Below are 10,470 nucleotides of genomic sequence, written 5' to 3'. Positions count from 1 at the left end.
TTGAGGGAGGATTTGACATGAAATCCAAGTCTCCTGGTTCATAATCGCTCCAGACAGAAAACGTTTAAACATTAGTAGTTTCTCCTTTTATTGCTATTACTTAAAATAAACTAATATTTGATCAACAGCGTCAGCGCAGGTGCATTAGCTACCAGAAAACGTGTCTGAAAAACTGTCTGAAAAAAGCACGTGCTGATGCCATTGCTAAAATAATCTTTGTATTTTGTTCTACATATATCAGTATATTTGAAGTGGTTAAACAAAGAGGGCGACTAATGCAGCTTTAAGTGAAATGGTGTTACACACGTGTATGTGCATAAACGTTTGTGTATTTCTAATGGCTTTACGCTTCAGCCCTTGATCGCACAAACTATTTTAATCCAGTCAGCTCCGTTTTCACGTGACCGTCACGAATGCCCTGCTGCTATGGTAACGGAGCGGCAGGCAGTATCATTCTCGGTTTATCAAACCAATTCCGTTCTGTACTCTTTCATGTAAAGCTGCATGCTCTTCCGTTTTCTGCCACTCACCCGGTCACACTTTTCCTTGTGTAACCAGAATTCTGCTGGCATGTTCGTGTTTTCCACTCGCGCGGAGCCGTGGGGCAGCAGTAGGGGGTCAGAAATCAGCGAAGGTCAAACGCACAGGATGACCAAAAAAGAAACTACACACGCGAGGAGCTGGATTCCTAGATGCTGGAACCCATGTGCATGCTTTACGTTAAATTGCGGCCCAAAGGTTGAAACTAGTTTGGAAAAGGAATTTATACGGACGTGGTTATTTAACACACCGGGATACACCGCGGAAACGGTCTGTCGTCGGCTCGTGGTGGTTTGGGTCATTAACGGTAAATCAGTGTCGGTCACAGCACATTCGCACGAGAAGTTGTGCACACGAGGCAGAATTTGGATTCATTACCAGGCCGGCCTCTGTCGTGCTGCAGCTACTTCCCGTGCATATGACCGAAAGCGCAGGGTGAAGAGTTTAGGCTGTGCCCTGCGGTTAGCGCGCCGCGCGCTCGGCTGCTTCTCTTTTTCTCCTCTCTGCCCACTTCCTGCGCTCGCGCAGCAAGAAAGCCATCTAAAGTAACTCTGTAATTATTGGCGAGTGGCTCGCGCTTTTCTTTTCTTTTTTACGCCCAGTGCCTTGCAGTTGTTGGGACTCTTTTGTTTGGTACAATCGGGTAGAGACCGAACACAGATGTTCTCGGATCGACCGCTTAACCCTGATAAAAAAACAATTGTTGGCATTTTGCGCCCACTGCTGTTTAAAAGTGGCATGGCAGGTCGAACATAAACGGACCCCCCAGCACAGACAACATTCCATGAGTTATTGATCTCTTCATTTGCCTTAAGTTATTCATCTTTAGTACATTACTTAAACTATATTTAGGGTATGTCTAAAGGCATTCCATTCTCCATCACGTATTCCAAGATAGTCATTCTTTAAAACAAACACACACACCCTTTCAATACGTGTAGCTGTTCCTTTTACTGGAAATCTGAGCGACTGCTGTCGGGACCCAGTCGGTGCAAACGCAGAGACGGTGGAGAAAAATTCTGTTCTCAAATGACATTCCACTCCTGTTTATGTTAGAATGGACACTTCAACAACAGCCAGGCGGTAGATTTGGATTGCTTTATTGTCACAGAAGACACCAGAAAGCCAAAGGGTTCTTGTCTGCGGTTAAGTCTGTTCATTTAACTGCCTAATGTGTGGATGCTCTAATGTACATTATGAGAGAAACCTGCATTCAGAGCCCCAGAAACTGAGCAAGTTGTCAGAAACCTGATTTACTAGAGGACCCAGTGACTTCATTTTTCAGCTCCTCAAGCCTCTAAAAGGATTAAATTGTCCACTTGGGGGCGCTTTAATGTGAGCAGGGGTTGGATCTCAACGACTGGGCAGACTCACCGGAAAATATGTGCGCACGTGCAAGCTCTCTGTGTGACGTGAGCATGTCTGCACACTCGCTCGCTCTGAGCAAATGCAAACCGCCTTCTGCGCTTGTTAACGAAACAGAACATAAACGCATCAAATCAAGCTCGTAGTTATAACTCTACGGACCGAAGAGGAGACAAAGAGCCGGACTGAACAGTCTTCGAGGGTCGGCGGAGAGGGGAGGTGGAGAGGGGGGCCTCTGTGCAGAGTGACAGCACTGCAGCCTACACCTCCAGGACGGCCGCCGCGCTTTGCCCGGGGTTTGGCACCTCCTCTCTTCCTCTCGCTGCTGCCTCCTCTTCCTCACAGCCACCAGAAACGTATGTAGACGATAAGCATGATGAAGAAGACACCGCCAGCAGCCAGCTTGGCGTAGGTGGAGCGTGTGTTCAGGTACTTGGCATCGCTGCGGTACTTCTTGGACAGAGAGGACAGGTTGCTGGCTTTGGAGTCCAGTGCTGCGCACAGAGACAGAGAGAAGAGAGAGAGGGACACTTCGTGGACAGCAGGGGCTCTAGACTGGAGGCGCGGTGACTAGAGGTGGACAATGATGGCAAAAACATTGTATCAGGATACTTGATTCGATACCTTAAAATATTTTTTACAATGCATCATATGCACAATTATCACTAAGCACTTTTAAAGCAGCAATAGGTAACCTGTATATAAATTACTACCACGTTTACTTCCACTATGTCCAGAAAGTGGTACAACACACAATCAGTGAAAAAAAATGTAAAAATCAGTCCATGTCGTCCTCCTAATCAAAACAACCGATCTGAGCCAGGAGGTGGGGCTTACAGCGTATCAATCACTCCGTCATCCCTAGTGCATGTGCACGTACGCTTCTGTGTGACAGGTAGCCAACCTCCCCTGCCCTTTTTTGCCCCACAGTGACATGACTGTCATAACTGCAACATCCCTGTCCTGGAGGAATGTTCCTGATTCCGCATCCGCCCTTTCACATGGAATAATTATTTCTGTTTTGGAACGCTAAGATGGTAATGGCTGCAGTAACATTTTGGGGCTAGCTGGTTTGCGATGCTAAGGCTACTGGTTAGCGTCGTTCTATTTGAAAGTTGCTAAAAATAGCGATCATATCGGTTTGATGTTCCTCCTGATGCTTGCGTGTTCCTGTACTCCGAAAGCTGAATGCCCTCATAAATGTTGCAAAATAAGCAGTAAACCACTTATGACCATTCCTGTTATCAAAACAAATATCTAAACATTGAAATAAGCATGTGAGGACTTTTACTGAAAAGATATTACCTAAGGTTATTTTCATGTGTAAAAGATACATCTCTGCTGGTTTCTTCAGCAAGGTCCACATTTCACAAAGTGCGGACGCCTCTGTGGGAGGGACTTAGCGGGCGGGGCCTAGCAGCAGGGCTTGAGTACAGAAGAGGGAGGGGGAGGAACCTGGTACCCATTTAAATGTTCAAGGGTGGCAGTGAGGGGTTCCCATGCTCTCTTACATTACATTTATGCCATCTACCACAATGTACTGTAAACTATATTTTCGCAGTGTACTTTTTGTGCCATTCCATGCCTTCTGCACATTCTACACAGACGTGAGAACTCATCTGGAGGCCACATGTGTGAAAGGGCAACTCTGGACAATGTTTGGGCCTGGAAAAAAATCTGCAGTGATGACAGTAATGAGCGCAAGCCCACAGTATGCATCACATGACCATGATGTTACAGTAATGCCATTATCAGCACAGCACTAGTATCCAGGCAAACAGATTAATTTAGCATGTGTAGTGCGATTTACCGAGCCAGGCAGCATTTTAGGAATGGCGATTGCATGTGTAAATCAAAGTGACTAAAGGACAAGTGTTAATCTGTGAATTTCAATTTAAAATATGAGATTGAGACTACAAGATGTGAGAATTCAGGAATGAGACTACAAAAACACGTAGATATCAGGATCAAATTAAATTGTGTCAATGTTTGCAAACATAAGGTAATGGAGATACACATGACTTTTGCAGTGATATCTGCCCTCTTATGTTACATGTCATAAAAATCTTTAATGTTAAATATTTTAAAAATGTGGATCTTGTCCTCATGTTGTGCATCTTCTCAACTTCCTGTTGTTCTTTACCCATAGCACTAAACTTTATATTAAAGACACAAAGGGGATTTTAAAAATATATTTATGATGCGTCTTGTGTGTGAACTAATGCCTCCAATTCTGATCTTGAACGTTACTTTAGTTTCAGTTTATCACCAGAGCTTTAAAGAACATCCAGCACACACAGGAGCTTCACTTTAAATGTCATCTTATCATGTACTGACTTTTACACGTTTGTAGTGTTTGTAAAGCCGATGCAAGATGCCCACTAGCTAAACACGTGATCTATTACACTGCACAAGCAAATTAAGTTGTTCATAAATCAGGGCCCTGAATAGAATGCAATGACTAAGGTAAAATAATATGGTCTTATTTGATCCCCTAACACTCCAGACTGTATATTTATTTTGCTTAAATATTCTGAAGTACTAAAAGCAACAACGTATCTCAAGCGCTATGCAGGGAGGAAGTGGCGAGGCGCTATGTTCCGTGCGGCTGAAAGCACGGGTTCTCGGGCCACATTTACCAGATAAAGCCTCTCCGCGCTGCAGCACCTCCTCGATGTTGGCCACCATGATCCTCTGAACATCCTGCAGCTCCGTGTTGATGCTGCCCAGGTTTCTGCGTGCCCTGCTGTCGATGTAAGACTTCTTCGTTTTCTGAATGTAGGTGTCTGCGGGTGTGTGAGATTACATGGCAATCAGACAAACAGAGGGACGGATGTCAGTTTAAGAACAATGAATAACGAAACCAGGAAATATTGACATTTATTGACTGCTACCCATACTGGCGCTGGTCACTCATCACCATGATTTATATTAAGGTGAAAGAAGACACAGAACAGGACGTTCTCTCTTACCAAACTCGATGAAGGAGTACGGTCTAGACACTGTGGGCACCTTCTTCCCATGCTGCTCATGGAACTCCGCTTGTAGGTCTTCTAAGTAGGCGAAGGCAAGTTTTTTGGGAAAAGCTGCTTCACACAGCACCAGGTAACACACCCCTTTCTCTATGAGGTAACTATGGAAACACAAAAGTTAAAACAAACATAAGGCCCATACTAGATACTTCACAATCCAAAGATCCATCCAGAAATTTATTTTATGGAGTTTAAAATCCAAATTTGCTGGATAGCTTTGCCAAAAATTATTAAGCACATTTTTCCAGTTATTATATACACAGATTACTTTGAAAGAACTGACACAAACAGACCTGCCAATAGCTAGAACAGAGTATTGGCACCAATCTCCCAATTCAATTAGATTTTGATTCACAAGATCCTGATTTGATCTGATATTGATTAGATTTCAAATGTTTTTTGGGATTCAGATGATAACTGCTACTACCTATAATTATTTTCGCACAATTATAAATTGTTCCATGCACAACAATATCATAGTACATTCTGAAATGGTTAATTTTCAACCTTGACAACTAAGCATTACATACAACATTTTGTGGAAATAGTCTTTTTACAAGTTGACATTGTATCAACAAAAACGAATAAATAAATAAAACCATGATTAATCAGAAGATCAGCTACCCAGCCCCACTGGTGACAGGCCCATTAGGCAGACACACCCTACAGTACTCACTGGAAGGCCATGCAGCCTGCCTCCAAGGTGCAGCGCGTGGGACTCTGCTCGTTAAGCTTCCGAAAGAGCTGCTTGGCCTGGCTCTGATACTGCTGCAAGTCTCGCCCCATCTGAGCACCAATCAGAATCCGGTTACACACATGAAGGGAAGGTCAACGAATTAATCCAGAGACACTGCGACAGTCAGGTTCACACTTTTCACTGCATTTGGTGTAGGTAAGCAGGGAAGGGTTTCTAGTGTGAGTTAAAGGTTTTGGTTGGGAACAGTTGTTAAAGCAGAGAATGAACCAACCTTTTCACTTCCCTTCATGGCCGCAAAAGAAAACACACAAGGTGAGGGAGAACATCTTAGAACTACTTTCATACTCTGGATTTAATAAAACAAACCCCATCAAATCTGTTTGAGCAATATGTTCAACTCTTGTTAATTATTTTTTATCATGATTTATAGAGCAATATAAAATCTGCAGATATTTAACCAGTATCTCCCAATATTTTTACACCATCCTAATTTAAAGATCATTAGAATGTTTAATCTAATGTTGTTATAATATGTATTAACATTTTTCACCCACCCACCCCTACAGGAAAAGGTTTAATACACATTAATACCTGTACATAAGGTCATACTAATGAAGTGTTGGTAAAAGCTAATGGAAATACTTAAATACTAACTACAAGACCTAGAATACCTGACAGTGCTTTTGTACAAAAAGAATTAGTTGCAACCCTAAATCAGAGCTAGTGGAACTGTATATCCCACAGAAGTGTATGGCGCAGTAAGATTAACACAGTTCAAAGTTATGAAGTCAAAATGGGTGAAATTTAAATAGCGAGCCAGCTAACCTAGATATCTTATCTACAGACTACCGACCCAGGACAGCTAGCTAGCTAACATGCCACTACATGGAAATTTGGATAGAAGCGTGAATCTATCTGACAGTTGTGTCTAGATATTGCAGATGCAATATTAAAGTAATATCGGCGGCCACAGCTCTGCGGTAACCCTACATGTACAGTAAGAACAGTGAATCCATCCGACAGTTGTGTCTAGATATCGTAATATGTAATATTAATGCAATATCGGCGGCCACAGCTCTGAGGTAACCCTACAGATTAGATAGCTGTAAGCAGCTAACGCTAGCTAGTCAAACCGGCTAATCGCAGTCAGGTATCTTATCAAAGTGGTGAAAGAGTCAAACTGAGACCTGTTCGTCTTCTTGCATCGACGCGGCGAGGGGCAGCCCATCTGCCAAGCGAGCGATCATAGTAAGCTGCACCATCTTCTGTACTTTCCAGATAACTAGCTGGCAAACTTAGCCGCTGCTGACACAGACGCGATGACAACAACTCCGGACGCGCTGAGCTGGCCGGAAATACGTGCTCGGCTGTGCGGCTCTATTATTGCTCCGTGTTTTTTTTTACCCATATAATAAGTTCCGGTAATTTTGAATCCTATATGAAATAACTGAAATCTCTCTCTTTCTGTCTGCTTTTTATTTGACAAAATAACTAATTCCAAGAACTACACTGGAGGTGAAAACATTGCTTCTTTAACATATCAGAGAACGCTGAATAGATCAATAGATAAGCAGGCAGGTACGGTTCACTGATGTTAAAGAAACTCTTTATGCCAGATAAAGTATATTTCGACACACCACAATGACAAGGCAATTGTGCTTGAAGCATTGAAACATTTTGTGATATGTTGAAGTATGGTTTTGGTTTGGTCTGCTTGTTTGTGGCTAAAGTCTGTCTACTCTGCCACGTTTGCTGTTTCCTAAATCCGCGTTTAGGATACAGGGACAAAATGAAATATTTCCGCGGTTACAACGAGAACAGGAACTGGAGTTTTTACGGTATTAAAGTAACAGTAAGTGCGTTAATTCCCGGATGGTTTAATGTAAATCATGTTCAGCTTCTGTTCCAAGGAGTTTTTATATTTTTCCTTCGAAAAGTTAAAGTATCGATGAACAGTACAATGCACCGTTGCATGCCGCATGTGGCTGGTGGAAAACCTTACATTGATCAACACATAAATGTAGAAACAGGCTTTAAAGTGCAAGGTTTATGTGACATCTCCACAGAGGGGGTGTGGACGAATCATTGGGTAATATATGGCGTATCACCAGTGAGTCATGAGTAGTTCCCAGCATCTTAACTATCACTGGCACGGGATGCACGGGATGTACGGGATGTCTGCACTCCCGGACCAGCACCCAATGCTCGCGAAGTCGAGGAGGTGCACGAAATAGACACAAAAAATCCCTTTTAAATTAGCCACACATTTCACTTCAGCCTCATTGTACGGTGGCCAGTAAGTGCAAAACACTCTTTCAAATCAGAAAACACAAGAGCAAAACCAAAACAAACTGCAGTTGAAACAACACAACTGCAAAAGCAGAACTACACCAGCGCTGAAGCCGAATCATATTACATTTGCATGTCTCTGCCAAATAGGCGGGGCCAAGGCAGCGCTGGTAGATGGGCGGAGCATCTTCGCTAGCATGGGCTAGTGATAGAGGAGTACTACTGCCTACACTTCTGATTTAAGACGATATGCTGATTCAACGTCTGAAATAATGGTGAAACATTAATCATAAACAAGTGACGGAACAATACTACTACAAACATACTAGACTACTCAGCACCCACGTTTCATCTGCTCAGGAAAAGCACTTAAACTTCCCTAAATTATCTTAGATGCATTAAATAAAATACTACAATTTTTTTTTTTTTTCACGATTTATTTAATTCAATAAATCAACAGATACATACAATAAAACACATCTATAATAAAATACATCATACATAAAATTCAAGAATTTAAAAAGTTCAGGACATAAAATACCACTACCCCCCGTGTACCAATTACACGGGGGGCCTATATATAAAAGTCCATATAAAGTGTCCGTGGTAAAATGTCCTTAAAAGATCGCTTCTCGGCCCGGCTGCGCCTGGGCAACCGAGTAAAACAAACTAAGACTGTTAAAACGGCCGCTCAGTAAAAGACAGACAATAAGAAACAGACCTAAAAAACTAGTACCACCATGGTAGGAATAAAACAATGTCTAAGTTAAAACATACGCCTAAGTTAGTTAAAACAGGGTTACAATCACAGCAAAAATAAAAAACCCACACTAAAACAATAAGTGCTAAAGCAATATTAGTATGTTAGTAAAGTGCTTTTTTAACAAACAAACACACACTTATTAGTTAAAAACAGGCATACATTCAATCGAACACAAAGTTTTAACTATCTAAGTCTACCATTGTGGCTAAAACCAATAAAACACGGTGGTCCGTTGGGACCACCGGATGGAGCAGAGTCTCAGCTAAATATAAAAACCTGTTGAAAACTAAAACCCTATAGAGACGCCGGGGGGCCTACAGCTCGAAGAGGCCCTTCCACCTCTCCTTCGCCGCGTGGTAGCCCCACCGGATGACGTCATGCTCCATCCTAAATCTCAAATCACCACGTACTTTTCGTATCAACCCCCAGGTATCCAGGCGCGTCCCTTTTCGGATGAGGCTGGTCCTCGCATTCCAAAGATGTTTTTTGGTAATGCTTACCAGCTCCCACATCCGGGGCGCGAAGGATGGCCTGGTACCCTGGGGCCACCCCCATGTGACCTTGTTATAGGTCAACTGAAACTGCGGGTCTAATGTCCTGCACAGGTCGGCTACTTTACCCCAGACATCCCGCGCATACCCACAGTCCCAAAACACATGCCGAAGAGTTTCCTCCTCGGCACAGTTGGGCCTTGGGCAGCGAGGGTGCCTGGTGAGCCCGTGCCTGTACAGGACATCCCTGACTGGCAACTTCCCGTGTATAAAATACTACAAATACAAAAAGTGTTGTATATCATTATTATATTGGCAGTCATCTGACTTTACTCTGCTTGCCAACCCAGTTGCTAACCGGCTAACTCAACAACACACGACTAGAGTTAGCTAGTACTTTCTCCATTCTGGATCTACAATACTGCTGTACAAATCCTTGACCCATTAGGCCAGGAGTGATATCGGTGCGTGTTTCACCCCCGTTCATTTTGAATGTGAAGTAGCAAAAAAATGCACAAGGGATCGTGGGATAGCGGGTGGGGCAAACCTGACTCACAGCGCAGCGGGACAACTTGAGGTCCAGGACATGGGCGTGTTTGAAAGTCTTTCTTCATCACAGAAATATCTTGACGTAGCAAGAAAAATCCCTGAGCTCTAACATTAGCACGCTAGCTAACCCTGCTAAGCTAAATCTCACAGGAAGCATCTTAACCGAAACCTCAATATTCAGACATTCAAGATGAAATGTGTAATACTCGCCTCTTATTTTCCTTTCGCTAATTACAATGTAATTAACGTTATTCACATTATTTACTTTAATGTGACGCGACGAATAATATTGAAATATATCAATATTTATTGAGCTAAATTCCATAAATGTAAATGTCAATATTCAACCCGAAGGTCTGATACCAAGCGCTTCACCAAACTAGCCTGGCTAGCTAACGAGATAGCCAACAAGCAGGATAACTAATTTGTTTGGTAACATTAGGGAAGTTACCTGAAAAAACAATTGACCACAAGACATCGCTTTACTTAAAAAATATCAAATCGAGCAGTCAACGGTGGTAACACAGTGAAAGGTGAATGTAGCTGAGGGCGAGTCAGTGCCTGTGCTCACGGTTAACCCTCTGTATTCGCTTCACTCGTCTCACTACACCCCTTTAAGAATAATCAAATAACGAATATAAGACCCGCTCATCGCAAAGGGAAATACTGGCATATATATTACCGAAAAGAGACCTTATAGAATTGACTAAACACAACTGCCACAAAGTAAATGAAAAGAAAGTT

General features: G+C 42.7%; 1 protein-coding gene across 2 annotated transcripts; it reads right to left on the bottom strand.

Annotated features, from left to right (window-relative positions):
- Positions 1-1,623: 1,623 nt before the first annotated feature.
- Positions 1,624-6,991, bottom strand: sec22bb (SEC22 homolog B, vesicle trafficking protein b). 2 transcript variants are annotated; one of them, XM_027024365.2, is made up of 6 exons: positions 6,822-6,991; positions 5,906-5,917; positions 5,614-5,723; positions 4,878-5,038; positions 4,545-4,691; positions 1,624-2,399 (listed from the first exon to the last, which is right to left on the bottom strand). In XM_027024365.2, exons 1-6 carry the CDS (start codon positions 6,894-6,896, stop codon positions 2,245-2,247), a joined length of 660 nt encoding a protein of 219 aa, XP_026880166.1. In that variant the 5' UTR covers positions 6,897-6,991; the 3' UTR covers positions 1,624-2,244. The 2 variants fall into 2 exon arrangements, with proteins under 2 accessions (XP_026880166.1, XP_026880167.1); XM_027024366.2 differs by lacking the exon at positions 5,906-5,917.
- Between the last annotated feature and the right edge of the window lie 3,479 nt (positions 6,992-10,470).

The sequence above is a fragment of the Electrophorus electricus genome, chromosome 23 (assembly GCF_013358815.1).
Source record: "Electrophorus electricus isolate fEleEle1 chromosome 23, fEleEle1.pri, whole genome shotgun sequence".
Lineage (NCBI taxonomy): Eukaryota > Metazoa > Chordata > Actinopteri > Gymnotiformes > Gymnotidae > Electrophorus > Electrophorus electricus.
This window is presented reverse-complemented; position numbering and strand designations above follow the sequence as displayed.

Excerpts from the sequence above, each read along its gene's own strand:
- sec22bb (XM_027024365.2), bottom strand. The coding sequence starts at position 6,896 with ATGGTGCAGCTTACTATGATCGCTCGCTTGGCAGATGGGCTGCCCCTC. Across the intron at positions 5,039-5,613 it reads GCAGGCTGCATGGCCTTCCA|TTACCTCATAGAGAAAGGGG; the intron begins GTGAGTACTGTA and ends GTGTTTCCATAG. Across the intron at positions 2,400-4,544 it reads GCGCGGAGAGGCTTTATCTG|CACTGGACTCCAAAGCCAGC; the intron begins GTAAATGTGGCC and ends CTCTGTGCGCAG.